This window comes from Poecilia reticulata, chromosome 15, assembly GCF_904066995.2.
Source record: "Poecilia reticulata chromosome 15, P_reticulata-male-v2, whole genome shotgun sequence".
Taxonomy (NCBI): Eukaryota; Metazoa; Chordata; class Actinopteri; order Cyprinodontiformes; family Poeciliidae; genus Poecilia; species Poecilia reticulata.
In genome coordinates, this window is record NC_088844.1 from 16893213 (window position 1) to 16917595 (window position 24383).

Genomic DNA, 24383 nt, shown 5'->3' on the forward strand with positions numbered 1-24383 from the left:
ACACTCAACATACAGAGTTATATGGAGTGGCTTAGATCAAAAACATATCAAAGTTAAAATGGCCTAGTCAAAGTGTTGACCAAAAACCAACAGATAATCTATAGCAAGACTTTGAAACTGATGTTCACCAACACTCTCCATCCAACCTGACTGGGACTGACCTATTTGCAAATAAGAAGTTATTGACATAAAATGTCAATAAATTACATTAAAGTCTGCGTGTGCAGAAGGACAACATGTAAAAAGTTCAGGTTGTGGTAATAATTCCAGACATCCTTGTTCAATTTAACGGGGTACTTTGTGATTAATTCTTGTACTGTGTCATGCATTAACAAGAACGAGCCAGGAAGCAGTTTAATGTGAGATGAAGTTTTATTGATTCACAGTAATGATGGATGAATGGGTTGTGATTTGACTCTGACTCAGACAATGCACATCCACAGTTATCTGAACTTCCTTCAGGACAGAAACGTAGCAAAGATTTTCGCTGTCATACCTTGAATTCTTACCTCCAGAGTAAACATGTGGGTACCAATTAGTTTTTGTAAGAGCACCAACATTTCAAAACCGCTCCGGTTTATTTGTTGTCATCACAGCAGAAAAAAATAAAATAAATCAAACGAGTCACATCATATGAAATATATTGTTTTAAGTATTTAAATGAGGTCAAAGTCCCTGAGAGTGCAGCTTTCTATGAATGTAACTGTCTATCAGCGCTTCTTTTAGTTTTCACTCTCAGCTTTAAAGACATAAGCAAAACTGGCCATAGAAAACAATATCCCAGTGCTATGCATGGAGCATAGGTAGCAATACAGTAAAATGAGGAATATGAACCAACTCATGCTGTAGAATGACATACTTTTAAATAACACAAACAACAGACAATGGTAGTATGTCAAAATCTAAAAGCACATAACAGCAAATATTAAATTCAACATTTCTGGAGTTTCAAGCAACAATATTCAAAACAAAACAAAACAAAAACTATTGTAGTTATTACATTGACAAGGAATTATCTTGTCAGAAAATTTATTAGGTCTACATCTGACTTTATGAATTTCATGCATCAACAACTGTTCACTATCTGAATAGATTCAAACACTAAGACAAGAAGTCAAACAAATAAAAGCTGGGGGAAAAGCCCGTGGAGCTTTCTAAATGTCTGCTGAGCTACTACCAACTCAGAAAAAAAGGACAGACTACAGTACATTTCAGAAGCCCTGTTTAAGTTTAAAACAAGGCCAGTGTTTACTGCTTTGAAGCATGAATAGTTTATTTTTCCTCCCAAACATGTTGTTTCTGTTGAGGAGCAGAAAATGCCAGCCTGTGGTCTCCATGAGGCGGCCAACAAGGAGGCAGTTTTTTTTTTTGTTTTTTTTTAAAGTAAAAACTATACATCTAAATAGATCATTTGCCAAATATCACCCCTTTCTCGTTCTTTCCTTCGCTCCCTTTTTCCCTCACTAAATCTCTTAGATAATCAGTATCTCTATTGTAGTTTATGCAAAGATGGAAATCCAAAAATCTTGTCTTTTTCATGATTGCATAAGTAACAATTCTATGGTGTTTCTTTATAAAGCACATGCTCAAGCCCTCAATCGTAACCGTAACCTTAAGTCTAACCAAACAGAGGTAATTAAAAGGCTTTTTATATGCTCTCAAAACCCAGCCTGCCTGTCTACCACAGTACTGTGGTTTTGTCAGACCAGTTTCCCTCCCCTCAGAGAGGCTGGAAGAGGAAAACTGTACAGCTACAATTGTTTTAATGACTAAAATAAAATAAATCTACACTCATTTATCTACAGGATGGAAACCTTGCAATGTAATGTAACTACTGCAGAAGCTTTAACCCTGGATGTGTTTGTCGGAAAAAAAAAAAGAAGATATGTTAGGTTAAATGCTATAGCTAAGAATCTATACTGGTCATGCTGTGTAAATCCCAATAAATAAAGTAATAAAATACAGCGTAAGTAGCACAATGAACAAGAAGACTAACAAAAACCTTCCATTTGACTTTCCAGGATGTGAAATAAGAAAGTAGATAAAAAAAATAAAAATAAAACATTTAAAAATTTTGGGCAAATCAAAAATGGGGACTAAATTTGAATACTTGTTTTAAAAATAAAGTGCTTTCTTATATGAAAAAAACGAGCCTCCTGTTATCTACTCTAAAGGTGAAACACAACATATAAAAAAAATCTAAGATTATTTAGTTAGAATTAAAAAGTTAATAAAATAAAATATGTCTATTAATGAAAATTATCCAAAATATACTGTACAAAATCTTTCATATGAAACTCATTGAGGTTGATGTGACAAAATAATACAGTATCACTGGTTAAGAAAAAGAAAGCACCAAAATTCAAAATGAGTCAGATATAAACTTAAATGGGAAATTTTGCATGCTAATGCTAACAGCCTAAATATGTGGCACTTTTAGAAAAATGTCTTATAAACCCGTTACGCAACATTTTGTGACAAAAATCACAAAATCTCATCTCATATTTTTTTCTCAGGTTTTCATATCTTCCTGCTTGAGAACGATTCCCGTTTACCTGTTTCTAGTTAGTTTTGAATGTAAGATTTCTATAATTTGCTAAGATCCAGAAGAGTTAAAATCTAAATCTAAGTCGATTTTTCATTAGTAGAGCTCGGAAACAGTTTGAACAAGGTGACACCTGTTCCTCTCTTGCCGTCGATGGATGTTTTAGTCAATGGAAGATGCTGCAATGAATGCTGCTGTCACTTGATGAGTTCTTAAATATTTTACCCAGATCTTCAAGGACATTAGCAGGGCCCATGTCGTTATGTTACTGGGGGGCCTGTGATCCTGGAGCCTTTCGACCTTAGCCCACTTTGAATTGTCTCTGTGCTTCATTGGAAGGTCTTTACATTGGAATGAGCTACACAAAATTGTTGGTTATTTGCCTTTGGTGCTCAAAAAGGTCTTCAGTCTCTGCACTGTAAGCATCACCTGTAGAAAAATAACGCAAATGTTAAAAATCAAAATCTGATCAAATATTAAGAATAGAAAATTTCATCAGCTCTTACCTGTGTGACAGCTGTACATGTACGCTCTGTGACCATCATATTTGCACCGACACCTCATGACGTTGTTCATAAAGTCAGACTCAGCCATGTCCAAAGACGGGTTGACTTCCACCTGCAAAGATTGAGAATATTTATGATTGGTCAACCTTCATTGAGAAAGTCATTAAACAATAGTTGTACAAAACAGGAAAATTGGTCAAAGTTTGTGGGAAGGTGAGCAGAGATGAATATTGTGGCCATCCTGGAGGTTTACAGGTTGTAGAAGAGTTAAGTGGAATGGTTACAATCAAAACATATTCCTGTGTTGCACTCACTTATGTCAAATAAGGGGTTAACTTCCAGAGGCAAAGAATGACGTGATTCATTGTTGGGCCTTCCCTTCAATGGGAAAGTCAGTACAAGAAAATAGTAGCACATAAAAATTGTAAGATTGGCTGTTAATAAACACCTCTCATGGCTGGGATTGTTTTTACAGTCAATCTGTTTCTCGACTATAAAAAGACAAACTGGATGACTTTTCCATGCAGCATTCCAGCTTGCAAAGATAAATACAATGTGTCAAACTTTCACATGGACCTGATGCCTGGTCAGAAGAAATCAGAAGATAACGTTTTGTCCAATATGCCAAACTATTAATTGATTTGATTTATTATTTAATGCTTTTATTTGTCAGTAAAAGCATTGGAGGAACAAATGTTAACAGTTATGCCAATTAGAGACTAAAAAGTGTAGGCAGAAGAGATATCGTATTACGCCTACTCTTTTTACCAGATTAGTCAATTTAGCCACTCTGAAACAAAATGAGCTTATTTGCACTATCACAACTGGTCTTTATTTCCCCTAAAGTTTATGGTATTTTTGTATTTAATGTGCTTGTGCACGCAACGTTGGCCAATAAACTGATTCTGATAAAACAAGTTAAGAAAAAACATAGTTAAGTGGAACATAGTTAAAGGCCTCAAAACGTTTGATCAAAAGATCTAGAGCAACCACAGAATGGCTCAGACCCAAAAACCTTCACGTGTTTAACTTAGTCATGTCTAAGGATTGACTTCAACCTGCAAGACAAGACCTGATTCCTTGTTTTCCTGTTACTGGGAAAGTCATTGTAAGAAAACAGTAGCTGCACGTAAAATTGTAAGAGGGGCTATTATTAAGGAGCACTGGTATTGTTTTTTATAGCCAATCTGCTTCTCAGCTATAAAGAGACAACTGGATGACTTTTCCACACAAGATTCTAATTTGAAAAGATAAATAAATGTGCTGAACTTCCACATGGACCTGCTGCGCTTAAGGATTTTCATTTGGATTTCCATATATGAGTGTGTGACCATTAAAACACTTGCTTTTAGCATGTTTCGTGGAAAGTATGAAGCACACTGGTTGAGATTTCAAGAAAAAGTAATTGTAAAAATGTTTATAGCATGTGCCAATTTCTTTAGATCTGGCCAGACTAAACCGGCCACTGAAGAGGCTCTGCAACGTTTACAGGGGTCGTATGGAAATCAAATTATAACATAGTGCAGGATTAAGCTCTTGCACAGGAGGAACATGTGCTCCGCCTCGTACCACCATCATGCTGCAAAAATAAAAACGGATTTAGCCTAAAAGGCAAGTCTGTTGCAACGGAGAAGTAATGCGTGTGTTTATATGTCTGAAATCAGTCTTTTTCTGGGTACTACCGTCCATGTACTAATGGCGTGTCATTTGCAGAGCAGCTCTGTTACTGCTGATACAACCTTTCTCTTAATCTGGCCTAGTGATAATACTGTGAAGCCATTTACTCTAATAGCTGCTCTGTAAACTACTACACCCACTTTAAGTACAGGTTACAAACAGCTTCTTGGAGAAAGAAGCCAATATACACCAAAATAGGAGAAAACTTCAAAAGACAGTGAATGCACCAAAACAAAGTATCTTCGATTTTTGTTTTTTCTTTTTCTTTTTTGAGTAAATTACAGCATTGGACCTAAACGTACAGGGCAGAAGGGATCTTAGTTAAAGTGGAGGCAATAAAATTAAAAATAGAGCAGGAGGAATTCTGGGGGACAAATTAGCCGTCGCTAATGGAGAAGGAGAAGTAGGAGCTGTTTGATTAAAAGAAGCCAATAGTTAATTTGGGTAAATTGGTGTTTGGCAGGTTCAAGAACAGGTCTGCTAGGTCTTTGTTGTAAAGCCTTGAATAAGGAAAATCAAACATTCCCTTTTCGTTACCACATAAAAATATACCACAGTGAAGACAAAGAGTGCTGCTGTTAAAGGTGTTTATTCCTTCAGTTTTAGCTTTGGTGAATAGCACTAGGCTTACTTTATGTTCTCTTTTGTTTTCCGTTGTTTGGTTCTCTTTTACACAAAACCGCCGCCTGAAAACTGACGGTATTTTTGGTTGCTGACTGGGTAAAGTTCCATGTTTAGTCGGCACCGCCAAAACATATTGAATCCACTGTAGTTGTCATTCTAGGCCATTACATGGCGCTAATATTTTAGCATGTCATCGAACTTGCATGCGTTCTTGACCTTTAGCTTCCGCCTCACTGACCTCATTTCAAAAAACAGAAACCTGTCTATGTCTCCAAGAACCAAGTGGTTATGTCACACAAATATATTAGTTAATAGAAGTTGTGTTAAACTGAACGGGTTAAGGAGCACATAAAGTGCATTGCTGTCCACCTTGTTCATAGAATACAACCTACAGCAGTGCATTCTGTACACATGCAGACTACTTGACACATCTGTGGGAGGATGTTACTGGACTGGAAAGTTTCACTCTGAGACCTGGTTTCAAACATTGGATAAATAAAAAAATTCTGATCACTGAAGACGTATCAACTAGTGACTGAATCGCAACAAAGAGCGGCTCTGTGTGAACGGGTTTTAGTGAAATTCCTCATTGGTTCCTCAGCTGTTTTTTTTCTGTCATTATGTCTTACATACACACCAAGCCAATACAAAACTTTACCATTAAACCCCACTCAACCTGTTTAGGGCACGTCTGGTTGGAACAAGAGTTTACTGTACATGTGTGACACCTTGGCATGGGGCAAATTATACAAACCAGTCTAAAAATAGAGTAGCTATGCATCAGTGAAGTGTGTAAGAGCAATAATCATCAATTGAGCTTGTTAACAGACTGGTGACAGCAATAATTAACAGTGGGTTCAAACAGTAAGTGTCACTGTAATGTGTCTCCCACGGCTTGGAGGTAATTGGCAGCATGCTAAGATCTGAGGAATACCACATCCCACCGCAGGATCAAGGTTCTGACATGAAAATTGATGATAATGGGGGTCAGAGTGTTTGATCTGTTTAGGTCTGCTAGTTGCAAAGGCATAATAGGGGTTATAAAAAGGGTATAAATGGCAATGAAGATAGTTAGTAGTTTTCTTTAGATTAAAAAAAGACATCCTAGGAGGCCATAGTTAAATTTTTAGAAGCCTGTAAAACTCAATCACTTGACAATATTTCTGGTCGCCAATGAAAATGCACTGAGACATTGGCTGATTAGCAAAATAAAATGGAAAGGCTGAGGAAAGTTTTTCTATTGTACCCTTTTTAACTTTCAACTTATTTCTGCTATGGAACATGTTGGATTTGGAAACCTAAGGAGTCTTTTGAAAACTTCTTACAAATATCTAGAGACGCTGATGTAGTTGGCGGTTAGTCATGCTAACTACTCTACAGAATAAAATGAAAAAATGTCTTTGTTTTAGAACAGTGGAAAAACCCTGTTTTACAGAGACTCTTCTTAAAAACCCCTTAACAAGCAACTGAACGCCGTGTTCCGTTTTTCCATTATATTTTCCGAGGGCGAGGGTTAAGGGGTTAAAGACAGTATGAAGTGGCCTCTTCCTCTGATATAATAGCAAATTACAGTTCACAATGGGGATTTTGTAAAGCAAATGTTTTGAATGCTGTTAATCGTGATTATTAAAGAGAAATCAGAACTGGCTTCACAAAAAACTATATAAATATAGTTTTTGCTAATTAATATATAAGAAGATTATTAAGACTCAGATTTGGTAGCAAAGTTTACTTTAGTCAAATTTCTTTGAGGGAAGTAAACTGGCACAATAATGAGTGGTCGGGCTTGTGATATTTGTCCAACACCAAAGCAAATAAATAAAATGTGAAAGTTAAAACAAACTCTAACCTGGAAAATGTAATCCCCTGGTCGTACATCTGTCACGTCAACCCACTGACAGTCAATGTCATGGCGGTAGGTGTCCCAGCAGCCCACAGAAATGCCTTGATCACCCATGTTGTAGCAGGAGAACCTCTTCTGGATTCCTGTGGCACACACAAATATCAACTAATTTAACAATGACAACATCAGAGATTATTTGATTTAATCTTGTTTTATTGTTAGGAGTCTTTGACTTCATTGCTGTTTTTAATTAGATATTTGTTCATGACATAGTAAGGAAATGAGGAGTAAACCAACACAAAATGCAACATTTAGATCTGCTAAGCTCAGGATTCATTCATTCATTTCATCTACAATTCATTTGTAGAATACAAGTTCATACAGTAAATTCACCTCTATTATGCATCAACAAACCACTAACCAGAATTCTTAATTAATTGAAGAAAAACACAGCACAACAAAAGATAAACACACACACACAAAAACAAACAGACAAAAACTTAAGGCAGAAAAATCTAAAAACAACTGGAGGTGACAAGTGAGATTTCTCAAGTAACTGGACTGACCACTACAATGTGCTGGTAGTTGAAACGTGGGAAACAGCATGACTTAATGAACATTACCATCGGGGCAGTATGTGTCCTCCAGACAGAAACTCGCCTTGTGTCCCTCTGCAATCCTTGTGCCGTTGAGCGTCAGCAGGTCGTAATGGGTGAACACCTCGATGCTGTGGTAGTGCCTGTGATGTCAGAGGGGAAAGTCCAGGTGAGAGTCTGAATTTGCCGAGTGTGTGTATCTACATGACCGAACACTGGCTTTCTATGGCTGCTGTCCCTATGACCTCACTGCCTGAACATGAGCAGGGTGTCACCAGAACACCTCTCACAGAGGCTTGTTTTAGGGCCAGCTTGGACCGGCTATTTACTCTTTCTAAGTGAATAGAGTGCTTTGAAACTTGCATGCATAAGTACATTATGCTATAATAAACTGACACAGACTTGATTTTTGCCAATAGCAACTTGTCCCTTGTATGACTTGCATCTTTGGGGGACTTTTCTTCTCTAGCCATCACTGCCACAGACAAACTAACAAATCAGGAGAGGCGACACCACTGTTTCCAGCGTTCAAACTGGCAATCAATCCAATATGTTTTCAGGTTCCTGTAGCTATTTTAGCAAACTTTCCTCTTGAAGGAAGCTGTCATTACAAAAGAGAAAGTTGGTTTCATTCTTCTAATAAACTCTTTACCAAAACTATGGGGATGTCAACATTTGAGTTTTTATAAAATGGATGATTGGAAGACATTCTAAAATGTCTCAGTGTCAATACGGTAGGAACTACTAGAGTTGCTGGGTGGGAAAGGGAAAGTACAGTATGTTACAACCAAAAACTGATTTATTTTATTAAGAATTCACACGGTATTATAAATCAGATTAGCTTTGGACATTTCATTTAGCACAGTTATCCCCATCATATACTGAATAGTAAGAGCATGGGAGAGATTTTATTCATGCTCTTAATGGAAAAAATGCAGCAGGACAGAAGTTGTTGAGTGGACGTTGTAAGAAGTCCCACTAATAGTTTATCACAAGCCTTGTAGGGAACATAACAAACATGATGAGGATGAACTCTAGTAGAATTTTAAGCTCTTGATTGTCAACCTGTTTGTAACTGGAAACTACACACGATGCATTGGTCCTGTGGGATATCTGTTAATATTTCTTAAAATCAGATGCTGTGTTTTTAGACATAGTTGATTAAACTAGCCCACATAACGAGTTAATACCACAGATGGTATTGAGCATTAGAGAACAGGTGCTGATTTGACATCTTAGAAATACAAGAGCAGCAGATTTTACACCTTTAAGAGTCCACACCAATAAAATATCTATCACCTCCATTTGCTTCCTACCTGTGACACTGGTGCCATGTCCAGCTTTCTTTCGATGCCTTGGGTCTGAAATCGGATCGACCTAGGTTCATAATACGGGAAGAGAAGCGCAGCAGGCGTCTGTGGCCATATGGCCAGTTCATTCTGGCAGCAGAGGATGACAGACAGTTCTCTTCATGAGCACAAGTCAGCAAATGAAGTGGTCGGTCTTCCAGGTAGGTTGTTTCCTGAACCAGCTGGGCGTCCAAAACAAGGTCTGGAGCAGCTGAAAGAAGTTGAATGTGAGATATGTTCAAGGCGTTACATCAGAAGAGAAGACCTGAAGCTTCTAATCAGAGGTTCAGCTTACTCTCTGAGCATCTGACCCCAGCAGCCTTGGCTCCTCCTCCGCGAGGGCAGTGGATGTGGTTGTTGCGACGACATTGTTGGATAGAGAGCTCTGTTCCCACACAGTGAGTACCACTAAGAATCACTTCACTTGCATTCGCAGTACCAGGCCAGTACCATGTCTCCTGTCGAAGGAAGACAGTGTGGAGGTAAACAATTAGAGAAGCATCACTACAGTTTATTATTTAGGGAATTTAGGATAGACACAGCGATCATAGATCTATCTGTAAAAATTTGTGCCATTCTCTTGTCAATAACTTCCAGTGTTGAGGCAATTCTGACAACTCCAAAAAAATTTGATTGTCACATTTAAAGTAAAACTAATTGTTGTAAGAGGGAGCACTGCTTTGTAAGTTTCAGAACAGAATCCTTAAAAACTTTGAGAAAAGCTGTGGACTTCATATAAGTTATAATGGGATGTTGGTTGAGGACGTTACCTGATGAGCACTTGCAGCAAAACCCAAACCGAGCTGTCTGCACACCACCATAGCTTCATTTATCCCCCAGTTTTCGCTGCAGACAGAACCCCAGCGCTTCCGTCCTCCAAAGTCCATCAAAACTTCGACACGTCCTTCCGAAGAGGCTCTTCCACCAGCAAGACGAACCTGGATAACCATGAGGTTAGAAGATCAAAATCGACCTCCCATAATTATAGAGTGCCACAAAGAGTTAAGTAACCTAATTTTTGTACCGTTTTCTCTATGCCAGTCTTTGGAATGTTACAGCGTACAGAAGCATCCTGAGTGTGTTTGAATGTCCATGGTTGGACTTCTTGGAAGTAGCAATCCAGGATGGAGCGTTCTGACCCCATACACTGCACATTGTTCATGTGAATAGGTCCCGTACCTGAAGAGATAGAAAGAGATGTAGAAAATTTGAGTAGAAAATTTGAGGAATGCTGAGAAGAAAAACCATTCAAACGAGTCAAGGGTAGTATTTCTTGTGTTTTGTGCCACCCAATGTGAGCACAGTGCCCTAAGAGCATAAAAGCACATGCAAGCAAATCCTTTACTGTGCTAAAGCTTCTATCTTGCATAACAAAACAGTCCTGTGAGGCAAACATGCCAGCAAAAACATCAACTTTAGGCATCAGTCACAGCTCATTACTGCCATTCTTTTGTCTCTGAGCACAACAACAACAATCACATTGTGTGTAGTCTGCCACCCTGAGTGAGCAAACAAGACCAAATGTGTGTCAGCAAAACAAAAAAGCTGACTAGTATGTGCTAACATCCAGAAAATCTCATGACAATATAGAAGACGACAGGAAAAAGTCCTTCAAGAGCAAAATGTCCGTGGTATAATAAGCTACAGGATGTGAAAACACTGAATGAACAGTGGCTCCACTATTTTGTATAATTGTGCAAACAGCAAAACCTGCATGGAAGCAAACAGCTGAAATCACACAAACAATTGGAAACAGAAGCATTACAAGAAAATGGGTGGCAAAGAAAGACATTTGGGACTAGACTGAAGCTTAAGTTGATCTGCCCCTGTGCTGATTTTAACAAATTGTAGGCTAGCTTGCACAGTAGTCATCAAGCATTGGTTAACACCACATGTATAAAAAGTACAGGTCTTCCCCACTTCCCCATCTATCTGCCACAAACCTGATATAATCGCCCAGTGTTTAACTTATCGAGGCAAAAGCTCATGAAAGAGATTCTCAAAATGAACTGTGACATGGTCTGTTTAAACCTTACCCCAAAATAAATCCCCAGAAACAAGCCACTCACGAGTTTGCAATCCAAACAAACACATAGGTTCAAGGGTGTTTTGGTCCCATCTCTTTACATGGGACCCTATATCTGTGTGCCTCAAAATGACATAGTCAAAATAAAACTGTTGGTCAAAAAGGAAACAAAAACATTTGTCCCTGTAATTTAACTCAGGGATGATGATGATCCTTAATTGAGTATTTACCAAAAACAGGTTTCGCTCCATTATTTACACAAATTATTATGTATTTTAAGTTAGCAGATGGAAAATGTTAACAACAATCAGGTTCTTGATGAGAAAAGTAAACCACTTAGGTTAGTGGTTAACAAGAAAATGTTTCCATTTTGAAATTGAAAGGGTGTGGAGTTTTGTCTAGATATTCTGTCCCCAGTAATTATCAACCCTGGGTCTGACTAATTAACATCATTTAATTTGTTGAATAATTATATCCAACTCATATATATGTAAAGCACACAAGGGCTGTAACCACGTATTCAAATCATAAGTCTGTACGTGATAAGTTAAAAGCTGATATTTTCTACTCCAGTGGAATAAAAAGAGCACCATGATTCACACAGCTGGGTGCATATTTTACAGTATTTAATCAGACAGGGTTGATACGAATTTTCCATTTTAAAATTCCATGATTCCTGAGACTGAGCTGTGTTTTTTAACATTCTGAACATTTGAGTAGAAAATTTTAACCAAGGTCAGTTTTATTTAGCATGTTCCCCAAATAATTTCTTTTCCTGTAAGATGGTGTGGTAAAGGACCATTCCACAGCTTGTTTTTGGCATTTCGACAGATGGAAATGTGGGGAGTTGTCTATGCTGGACGAGCCTGTGTGGACTGATAGAACGTAAAGCAATTTTTCTGATGTGTACGTGAAGTTTTGTTTAAGGTATTGTTTCTTAAAAGAAAAATTAAAGCATACAGCTTATGATACTTCAAGTCAGGGAAGTATCAACAGAACCAACTGCAACTTTTTATGCCAAGGTTTGAAAAGTTACAGTTTCAAAGCTGGAAAGACTTACCAGGATGCTCTTCCTAATGTTAATTATTGCTGTAAAATTACTTTAGTGAGATGCCAGAAAGGATGACAGAGGGGCTGAAGTTTTCTGCTTCCTGTTTTACCCCACATTGCCAGTCAGCTGGATCAAGGAAGGCAGCTTGACTTAGTTTAATATGTCGCGGGTAAATAAGGTCGGTACTGTGAAACTGCAGAAACAGTTTCACTGTTCAGACAACGGGAACTTCTTGCTGCAAGTCAACAGTGCAAGCAATTGCGCCACCGTGCAGAAACAAATATAACGACGGGACTTGAGCCAGATGACAAGATGAAGTTGGAAAAAATGTTGGGTGATTTGGACTTTAGCTGTGCTGGTTCATCAAAAAGAAAGCCAACGTAAATGACATCTACAGAAATAACATATAAAATTACACTTGCTTTGATCATCTGAACAGCTAAAGCAGTGGAACACAATCCCACATTTCATCTCCTTTAGCATGTTTTTGGACTACACCCTGGAAGCCTGAGACAGGGGGAAGCCGTTCTCTCTCACATGTCTTAAGGGTGGAGACACCGCTGGAACAGCTGGATACTGACTGTAGCTGTGGGTGACACAGGAGCTGGACATTTCAAATGAAAAGCAGGCTTGGATCTTGCAAGATTTTGTCTCTGGGTTGAGTTGCCAAATACCAAAATAAACCACCTTGGTTTTTTGTGGCGAGTGTGTGTGCGCACGTGCACATGGTGTTTGGGCAGCTGGAACCACTGGCAAAGGACTCATATAATCACAGCTGGAGATATGGCAATCAACACATTTGCAGTTCATGAGGTAATACACATTGGCAAAATGCAAACACACATGCCTGCACATTATCTAATCAGTCAGGGCAGACGGGTGCGGTGTCTACGATAAGCAAAAGATAAGCAAAAGATAAGCAAGTCTCCCTGTCTTCTCCAAAATGCCACGACACACAATAAACGCATTCAAACAAGCAAACTGCTGATTTATAATATTGAATTTTCAAAATTTTCCAACGTTGTTTTTATTTTAAACAGTTTTCTCTCCTACCTTGGCCCATAAAGGCTCCGTGCAAAGCATCCTTGGCAGCACCAAAGCCGAGCTCTCTGCAAACAACACTGGCTGCAGTTCTGTCCCACAAGTGATCAACAATCGTCCCCCATTTTCCATTTCGGAGAACCTCCACACGGCCTTCACCAAGCCGGGGACCTGCCTTGAGACGCACAGGCTGTGCAGGGTAGACCATATATTTTAGAATTTGTTTTCTTCCACAAATGGACCCAATAAGATAATGTTAATAGGAACATAATTTTATTATTCTTACCACTACTGGATGAGGAGCCTGGGGTCTTCCTGAGGACATGCGAGCAAATTGAGGTCCTGGCACACATTTTGCCACTGCAAACTGCCCGTTCTTACAAGGGGTAGGACTTCGAGGAATCGACAGCTGAGAGTGGCACTCCGACAGGGTGTTCTCCGTGCCCAGACAGTGCACCTTCTCTACCCAGAATCCCTTCTTTTTTGCCATGACGCTTACTCTGGAAAAACACACAAGAAAAGACTTTGGTGATGTATCTTTTAAAGTTCTGCACAACATGTCACTGAATTATTTAGATTTCTCAACAATATTGATGTTTGATTATAATTATGACAACAGCTTATTCCCAGTATCATACATTTATTTTCCAACCCTTACGTACAATGTTGTAAATAAGTATTTGGAAATTTACAAATTTCTATGTTTGTACCTTTTTCTTTACTCTCAAGCAAATGTTAATATTAGACAAACATAATCTGAGTAAAAGCAAACAGCAGTTTCCAAATGATGATTTCATTTACTAGAAGGAAATGATCCAAACTATCCAGGCCCCATGTGAAAAAGAAATCTTGTTAAATCATGAATTACTTCTCATGGTGATCCAGACCTCCAGGCTCTAGACGCAACACTGTCTGACAGTATGAAGTAGACCACAACATCTCAAAAAGCAACACATCGTCCCTGAGCTAAAGCAATTCAAGAACCGACTAGCAACAAAGTCCTGGAATACATACATTTGAAAAGTCATTTTTAAATGACTTTCTAACGAGCTATCTCTTAAGGGCTGGAGACTCTGGTAAACCACAGTGAGAGCCATTCTCTGCAAATGGAGAAAACATGAAATAGTGGTAAACCTTTCCAGAAGAGGCCAAAGTATTGCAGGAGGTCAGAAACATGTCCAGAACAACATCTAAAGAGCTGCAGACCACAGTGCCTCACTCGGGGTCAGTGTTCATGATTCAACAAGAGATTTGGAAGAACTCACATCTGTGTGAGAATTCTGAGTTGAAACCACTGGTGACCAAAACAGTACACAATATTGCATTTTTATAGTCATTGCACTGTGACTGATATATGAATCATAACAGAATAAATAATCCCAGATTCAAATGAATAAAATGCATTTTCAGTGTACGATGGCTGACCTGACATACTCCGGCAAAGAATGGGCCTTTCCCTTATTGACTAGTAAATTGAGCAACCTGATCCCAGATTTAAAAATAACTGGATGGATGGAATCTTAGCAAAAATCTACAGAATTTGTTAAGAGTTGAAAACAAAAAAACCCACTAAAAACTACATTAATATTTTACAACTAAACTGCTGAAGTAGAGCTGCATTAGGCCTTTGTGTATTTAAGATTAAGCAGTCTTCTAATTGTGCTTTTATTACCTTGTTGATGGATCTTTAACCTTGATATCCCATATTTTCCTGCAAAGAATCAAAAACAAATATTACATATTTCACATTCCTGTGCTTTTGCACCACAATGTAGAATTAAAATTAGTTGTGCACAAGACTGTGCTATGAGGGTGTAGTTATTTAGAATTAAAAAATCAAGACCCATTCTAAGACCATAACCTTGATTTATACTTTACACAAGGCCAAAATTACATACATAACAAGTAAGAAACAATAAAAAATAAATTAAAAAAACACGAAATTATTCTGAACTGTACTGTAAGCCTCAAAACCCCCATGCAATCCAAAAAATGTTGCATGCAGCTTCAGTGACACAGTATGAAACAATGAAAAAAGCATTGTTTCAACCAAGCGCAATATACAAACAAAAGCTGTGGCGCTATGCAGGAACCGAACAATGATTTATGGGCCGGCTAAACTGGCTCACTTTTAGAGTGTGGTGACGAGGAAAGCCCTGCAAAGCAACAAAGAGTACATGCCGCTCGCCCCATGCCAGTTCATCCACAGACCACTGCAAAGGCCGTATATTCGTTCTGCAACAAAAACATTGGCTAAACTATAAACAGACGCACGCATGCACATGCAAGCCAGCACTTTTATATGGGGAAGTTCAATACTTCAATTTGTTCAAAGATCTTATTTTCTGCAACAGGAGCACAATGAAACCTGTATTTCTTTGGAACACATCATATATGAAAACAAATGAATCGACATGGAATTCAGACATTCAGTAAAGAACTCTTGAGAGAAACGTTCACACCCTGGCATGCTGTTTTCAGTTACTCTCCCTTTTTTTTTTTTTAGAAACAAACACATCTATGTGTATCTGAATGAAAGCAAAGGTGGGTCAATATTTGCATTCCTAACATGAAACGCTACATGCTCCTGTAAAAGTCAAAGCACAAACCTTGGAAAATAAACTAAGGATGTTGGAATCAAGAGGCTCATTGTCCATTACATACTGTTATGTTTGACAGTTGCATGAAGTCATAAGTTGAATGTACACTTTCCAGAAACATATAGCCTGTTTCCTAACTCTTCAGTTTTAACTCAAGACATGAGAACATTCTGCTCTTAGCCTAAAAACATCACTTATCAAAAAGCATTTCGAGATTGTTTTAAATTTAGCATACTTTCATTTCACCGTCATCTGAGTTTTGTACACGTCAAATGTAAATTTGCAGGTGCATCTTTTTCTGGTTCATTTGAAGTAGGAAATCAGTTTCAAAGACCTGAATGCAGAAAAAAAGATTGAACATTTTCAAGTGAAATTAAACTCCTGAAACAGTCTAATTTAAATCAATTTGAAAAAATATTAGGTATGTATCCCTTTTAGGAGGCAGCAAAATGCCAGATAAACCTGCAACAAAGTGTAACTGGTTAACTGTTTGGAGCTCTGGACCTATTCTTTACAGGATCTTAAATTACTCTTGTAAAATATTTTAAATGTGTCTGCCATGTGGCTTTGCAGCAGTGGTTAATAGGAAGCTTGCAGCGTGCATGTACACTAAGGCAAACACGTCTGTGACTTGTTTGTGACCTCACCACAGACAAATCAACAAACCATTTTTCCTCTTCACAAAGCAAACTGTAAATTTCTACCTTCTGGTATTTCATTTGACTGAAATAAGCATGTTGAATTTCATTCATTTCATGCAAATGTTCATCTGGTTGTAACGAGGGGTAGGAACTGTGAGAGGACTTTTCCATTGAAGTTGTACACAAATGGAACAGACAGCTACAACTGTCTGAGCTTTGTTTAGGCAAATTGTCTCTTCAGCACTTGTGAAATGATTCAATTGAAGTTAATGACAGGGGCTGATACAATCTTGCTAAAAGACAAGCATTTCACCATAGTTCAAGTTACATCAGTCTCACACTGCTTTACAATTTAATTATATCGTACAACATTTCTTGTTTATGTTTGCTGCCGGTTTTGTCTTAAGGAATACATCACTCATCAAATTAAGTAGTAATGATGTGTCTGGAATTGAACATCACTGAAAAGTTGATTCATGTCAATAATTGGGTTGAAAACTTACATTTACTTCACAGCAAATCTGAGATTTCAAACATTATTTTTGTTGTTTTGATGATTTAATATTACAGCTAAGAAAACTCAAAATTAAAATTGTCAGATAATTTCAATATTGCATTTTGAAATAAATAAAATATAGATTATTTCTAAAACAAGAATATCCATTTGCTAAAAAAATATATTTCAATTCACTGTAGGTCACAGTATACTTAACCAATACATTTTGGGGGCTTTTTGTGAATGTATTCCTGCATCAGTGCAGCATAGCATGGAGACCATCATATTGGTTGTGCTGCTGTGGTAAGGAAGCTCAGGCAATTCGATAATAGCATCATTCAGCTTGACTACATTGACAGTACACCACAGCAGAGCTTAGATTAGTGTGAGCAGGTGCCAAGTTTTACAGGAAAAAGAAATCAGCATCTGAAAGATTAAATCTATCTCCCCTACTTTGAGCAAATTAAAGATAAATTAAATATTCTAGCAGTAAACAGCTTTAAACTCATCCGAGTACTGAAATAATTGATCAAAGCGAGATGATTCAGATTACTCTTCTTCTTCATTTGTGCTTGGAAAGCAATCTTGCACAGTCTGCTGCAAGCCAGAAGAGTAGCCACTGGAATGCATACGATAATTAAAAGACGGAAAAGTAAATTAGAGAGGTCATTGAGGTGGATCACAGTCACCAGACAGGAAAACCATATTTGGACACAAAAATGTCACCAAATAGCCTGAAAATTATACCCTTATCATAAGAAAATTTAAGCTGAAAGGTAATTAAACAAATGCTGGTTAAGTCCCTAAATCACTATGGTGACAGAGCAAGACAGACAGCCGCTGACACAGCGGAGAGTGCAGCAGGTCTCAGTTGTAATTGGCTGTATTTCACACGAGCAAGCGAAAAGCTCACTTGTCAGACTCTTGCTCTCGTTCCTTCTCTCTGCTGCCTCTTGCGCTTGTTACTCGCTTCCACTTTCGTTGCCAGCGCTGTTTTACTCTCTCACACACGGCTATAATTGGGGGTGTTTTTCACCCTCAGCAAAAACCCAGAAGAGCTTTGGTCCTGACCAACTTGCAATTACAGCCTCTTTAGAGTTCCATCCAAAAGACACACAGAGCTGAGAAACATGGCAGGGTCCAGAATTTCTAAGAATGGACGGGAAGACTGGGTCAGGAGGAGAATTAGCAGGGAATGTCATAGCTAAATAAAATCCCAAGCCTCTTTTGGAAGCTGTAGAAATTTTTACGCAAATTCTTCTTGTTCTGATTAACCACTACATCCGAATTTATTATTTCCAGCCATCCTTGCTTTTTTTAAAATATAATCTTGAGTATACAACAAACAGCTGAAACACATGGGGCCTTTGTACTCTGAGAACCGGTCTGAAAGTTGAAAATACAAATCAAGAGGGAGCAAATAAGCATCTGTGGAGACTAAGCCAACCAGGTACAGATTTGGAAGCAAACACATAATCATGATTCAGACCAGTGTAGAGCCTTAGACCTCAGCAAAACCCTGGGTCATTCTGAGGCCAGGCTGACCAAGAAGTAGCAAGTCATGACCACTTCTGTGCCAGAATGCTGAAATTTACACACCCAAAACACTTCCATGGAATACGTTTGGCTATGCCCTTCAAGCTACAGCAACCCTGTTCTTATCTGTCACCTCCCTTCCCTTGGCAAGTTACCAAATGTCTCCTTAAATGCTGCAGAGATGCAAATCTATTCATCTAATTCGTGTCTTAAAATTACTTGTGTTCCACCTTCCGCTCTCTGTATCTCTGCTGCTGTCGAGTCTGTATGGCAGGAGGAAACTGAATAGACAGACAGTAAAGTTCACACCTACATTGCAGGCATACTCAAATAATAAATGATCCTGTTCAGAGTGCAAACAGAGCCAGGCTGTGCTGGTACACTCCACCTTTTTCGGAAAGCCTTTGATGTTACATGACTTCCTTCTTTAACACGAGGAGGTTGTTATAGTGCCTTGATGTTTCCAATAATTTAACAATGTAAATTTATACCAGACTGGGCAATTTTATACAGGGACAATCCAGAAATACCTTCAGTGAGCAGGTTTACCCCAGTTGGAGTAGTTTGTAAAGTAAACAAAATATTTAAAATGAATAACATTCTCCTCCCAGTTAGTCCTCTAAGGCAAATCAAACCCACTACCTGATTAGGAGGCTACCTGTACTTATAATTGATTTTTTGAAGAAATTATTTTTGCTACTGTCCTCTAAATTACTCACAGTGGTGTGAAACGTTTCAGCTTGCGCCAGAAGTGCTGAATAAATAAAGCTGCATTGAATTGGCTGATAATGTTAAAGTTTTCTTGAGACATTTTTAATAATTTGATTGATCTTATCTTTCTAATCTATTGCTAATGATAAAAAAAATCAAGGTGTTACTGGCTTAAATCATTTATAGCACACAGCTGTGCGCAATAAATGTCATATTTAATAAATATGGTGGGCTTTGTTTTGTGTGTGTGATTCTTTTTTTATACATAAAAGCAACAAATTCAGTTTCTAAAATGATGTATTTACAAAGATATTGCTTTTATTTTTGTAGTATTTATTCTAAGTTTACATTTTAAAAAATAATACAAAACTCTAATAAAGTCATGAGGATCAGGTCAACACTTTAATAGCACTGACTGAAAGCATTTTTACTTCCACCACTAGTATTTATATACCTTTGCTAATAAATGTTGACTCTGAAAGTATGGTGGGGTCAGATGTAATAGCAAATACATGCTGTGCTGTTGACAATACCTTGTCAATAAGACAAGTCCTTTACATGCTAACCCTTATTTCACTTTCTAATAGTTATCTTGGTCACGGATGATATTGATGGCACAGTTACACCACAATCAGCACTGATATTACACCTCAGCAAGGGAATCTAAAAGTTAAAGTGTTGGGAGTTTTTTTTCGTCTGTGAGCTGCAGGAGGAAGATAGCATCAGAAGGAGAGAAGGCAAAGCTGTGAGAGAAAGGCAATGAGGTGTGCAGGGGTGATTTGCCAAGAAAGAGGGGCAGAGAAAGGGCAATGGAGATCGGACGGGGATCCCTTTATCATCATCCTAAGGCTGTGTAAGGGAGGTGAAGAGGCTGGGTGAGAAAGATAAGCCTAAAGCGAGTCATTTACTTAAAGCAGCTCTGAATGAGGGGCTGCTGCTATGTTTTTATTCTGCAAGTTGGGTTTGAATTCATAAAAAAAAAAAAAGCTAAGTTACACGGCAGGTTGCTCTTCTAAGCACAGTTTTCCTGAACACAGCTGCTGTCATACTCACTTGTATGTTTTGACATTGTGCTGTGTTGCCTCTGGAAAGCCAAGCATCCCGCACACCACCCGGCTGCTGTTGAGACTCCAACCTAGGTCACAGACTTGCCTCCATCTCCCAGCATGCTTCACTTCCACTACACCCTCTGAGATAAGGTTCTTCTTCTTTGTAGCTGACAGGATGGGACGCAGACGGACTTCTTCGATCCGTACTCTGCTGTGACCCTGACAAAAGAAGCATATTCTGTCTATAAACAGAAATCATTCTTAGAATAAAAGATGGATGGACCAGATGCTGTACCTGGTAATGGTGGTGCCTTTGGAACCTTGGGATCTCATACGGATGTCCATTTCCGTAATACCCGTATCCTGGATGCCTCTGTGTTGCAACAATACTCCCCCACTGAGAAGCAGTGTTGCCAGAAGGCCTGACAGGTGTAGTGTAACCTCTGCTGGCAGACTGATCCAGTCTGCGCTCAAGGGTGCACACAACCCCTAAGTCTTCAGAGTGCTTGCAGTCATTTACCCCCCAACCATTGTGTTTGCAGTCCTTCAAGGACTTCTCTGAGCCGTCGCACCGTACGTTATCCATCCAAATAGGACCTTATGAAAGAAGAAATTCACAACGTAATTCATTAGGACTTTAAGTGATTGCTCCATGCATGGGTTTGCAATGCATCCTTACACAACAACTTCAATCAGTTCCTTAACATCTAACACTTGACGTTTATGGGCTGGCTGATTTAGGGTTCCACCTTAGCAGTGTGTTCAGTAGCGGATACACAGTATTTTACAAGGCAGCAGAGGGGGTGTAGATTCAGCTCGCTGAATCCACTCAACCCTCTCTTTAATTTGGATTTAAAAGAACCACTAAAGAATGCCTATAAACCACAGCAAGTGTTCCGAACACTGGCAAGCAAATAGAGATATTTTTCTTAAGCAAATGACTCTTTTCTACCCATGATTTTTATGTACTGGTCCATCAGTCAACCCTAGCAAGCGTTGCACTTCAATTACTAAAAAAGTTTTTTTTGTTTTCTTAGTTGCTTCATAATGTTAGTTATTTTGTTATTTTAAAAGCCTGATTAAACTGGTCCAATGTGGACTTCCGCCACTGTTCGCTATCTCCTACAGGAAAAAGCATTTATGCTTGTGGAGTTAATATAATTGTGGCATGCTATTTTATCACATTGCCGGCATGATCGTCAAAGCAGATATATGTATAAAATTAAAAAAAATCTGTTCTTCCTAGTGAAAATAAACAATTCAGGTTTCCAGAATCCCATTCTTTCTGTCTGCACTTCAGATATCTCAGTGAACATCATGCAGGTAGATGCGTATGCCACTCTTCCTAGAAACAAATTGTGTCAACTTTCCCAGTCCTGCGTGTCAATTGTTTAATTCCAAATATCCAAAAGTAGATATTTCCAATGTTAAACAAGCATTGTATTTGAAATATAACTCTGTAAAGACAAAAGAAATCACCTGTTACCTCTACATGTACTCACAGTCAAACTATTTCAAACATGCACTACAGATTTACACATCAAAATTATGGACATCCATTAAAAGCTTTGAGGGAAGCTTTTGTTGCATAGAAATTGGTGATTAAGAGTTTGTTAGGAATTTTGACTTAAATTCCTAGCAAAACAGTATCAGTAGATATATCAGTAAGTTCTAAACATTGGATTTGCAATTGTGCAACTGGTTGCTTCATCCGCTCCAAAATCATCTCATATCCTTGTTCATTACATAAAGTAAACATACTCAAATTTAAATTATTTTTCTAATTAGATATTTCTTGTGAGCAACATTTTGTCAAGAATTGGGTTCTATAAAGTTATATTTGACTGATCTAATAATGGGCATATTTTTGGTTTTCCTATCCAAAGCAAAAACTGTGGTCTATAATGAAGGCATTAAAAGGAGTTGCACACTGCACTTTTCAAACATTTTAATCAATAACCCACTGCTAAGTCATTCAATATTTTATTTAACTTTTTTTTCCAATTAAAGCTTCAAAAAATGATGACAAGTGTTTAACTATTCCAAAACTGTACAATTTTCTACTGTAAGATATTTAGAATCTTCATAACTTCAATTAAGTGATCAATATTTATTCAAGTCAGTGACCAAGAACGAAACCAAATTACAGACATTATGATAAAGAGATGATGTAAACTTTATGATGATGTCACGAATTTCTTTTTTTTTTAACATGCACTTATCTTGATGCCATTTAAAAGGTAATTTAATGCTCTTTCTGATTGACCATTTCTTTTTTCATAAAACTTCTGAAAATGTAACTACCTCATATTAACATTGTAGTGCTACAGTGGTTAATAAGGCAAATAGAAGGTGGGACCCCACAGCAAATTCTCCTTGGGTCAGCCCTGGTAACGTTTGAAAGTATTGTGAAATGGGTCTAAATTTGTCTTTAAATGCTCTCACCTGTCCCTTCTCCATACTTGGCACTATGCGCCCACGTTACCGCTCCTCGAAACCCCAGTTCTCGGCACACCACGTTAGCCAGGTTAATGTCCACCTCATCATCACAGATGGTACCCCAGGTGTTGTTGTGCAGCACCTCCACGCGCCCTTCGTTCGCCTCGCGCGCAAAGTTGCCGGCGAGACGCACCTTGGCGACCGGTGCGCGAGGAGTTCTGCGCTGAGACGTCGTGGTCCTCCGAGGTTCAGCGCGTGCGGTGAAGCTAAGGGACAGCAGTAGAAGGAGCTGGACGATTAAGCCGAGGGAGCGGGTCATCATGGGTGGAGGGAAGAAACCTGGAGGTAAAAGGTTGACACACAGCTTGACTTAGCAAGTTCTAGCTACTTTTCTTACATAAATTAAACTGTCCGCACTTTCAGTTAGGTTTAGGTACCAGCTTTTATAATAGCTGCAAGGTTAATTGCATGCCTTTCAGATGGCATATAATCGTGTCTGAGACCCTTTAAAGGGCAAAGGAAGAGAACAGAGCAGTCAGTCAATCACCGTAACTGTGATTATGTTTTTCCCCTCAAGAATTGTGTTCTCAGACATAATTCTTATCTGATGATAACCAGCGAGATAAGACTTGCTTTGCCTTGTTTTCTTTTTCCACGTTAGTGATTTTATTCACTACAGCTAAGCCTTTGGTCCAACAGTGATGTAGTGGAAGCCTTGAATATCAAATAAGCACGTTCCCCCTCATGTCAAACACAGGCATATAATTTAAGGTACAGCTGCTCACTTTCGTAAGGTAATTAAGGTAAGTAAACATCCCCCAAGGCAAACTAACCAGACAGAAATACGCCAGGCAGGTTTTAACCTGGTGCTGAACAAGTGTTTCAGCACAAACACAAGTGGGGTAGAGTGAGTGAGAAAGAGAGAGAGTTACTTTTAAACAAGAGAGGCCACAGAAAAACACACTGACCAAAAATGCCCTAAAATATGTGAGTGGGTGTGATTTTTAGGATAAAATTACAAAAGAAGAAACCACCAACAAGCCGAACATTGGGCAAATCCATCCAAAGGAAACAATATGCATAACCCAGTTTAAAGATTAGATGCTGTTACAGAATGCTATAAAATGAAAAAGCGGGATATATATATATTTTTTTGTGCAACTGTTGCCGCAGGCAGATTTAAAGGGAAAATATATATATATATATATCTCCCTTAAGAAACAGAATTTAGGTGAGTTAGCATCTTTTGTCCACAATTCATCCCTTAACGCACCTGTTACACCCACACACTGAAGAGCCCGTATTTAGATGCACATAACTATAATCAAAATTTAAAAAAAGGATAAAACGGAACTATTATTAGATCAATATGGTTAGTATGAATGTTCACTCACCTGGTAGGCAGCAAAAAGTTGCAGTGGTGAAAGTCACTAGCAGGGGGAAAGTGACTGTGTGAATGAGTGTGGCTAGTAAATGCTCCCCTCAGTCAATCCTCCCGTCTTCCCTCCTTCTCCATATATCCCTCCCTGCTTCTTTCACTACCTCCCTCCTCTGTCTCTGGATTTCTTTCTGTCATGTAGATTTTTATGGTTAACACTCTAAAACGTGAGGCAGGTTGCTACCATAAAACTGTTTGCATGATGCTCAGATCAA

General features: G+C 38.4%; 1 protein-coding gene across 1 annotated transcript; it reads right to left on the reverse strand.

Moving 5' to 3' along the window:
* Nucleotides 1–353: 353 nt before the first annotated feature.
* On the reverse strand, nt 354–24383 carry loxl4 (lysyl oxidase-like 4). Its single transcript, XM_008429629.2, has 15 exons — nt 24125–24383; nt 22737–23069; nt 20587–20888; nt 20296–20510; nt 14931–14969; nt 13545–13758; nt 13271–13448; nt 10165–10319; nt 9911–10078; nt 9436–9598; nt 9108–9351; nt 7819–7934; nt 7202–7338; nt 3052–3163; nt 354–2974 (listed from the first exon to the last, which is right to left on the reverse strand). The coding sequence occupies exons 2-15, from the start codon at nt 23050–23052 to the stop codon at nt 2904–2906; spliced, it is 2430 nt and encodes an 809-aa protein (XP_008427851.1). The 5' UTR covers nt 23053–23069; nt 24125–24383; the 3' UTR covers nt 354–2903.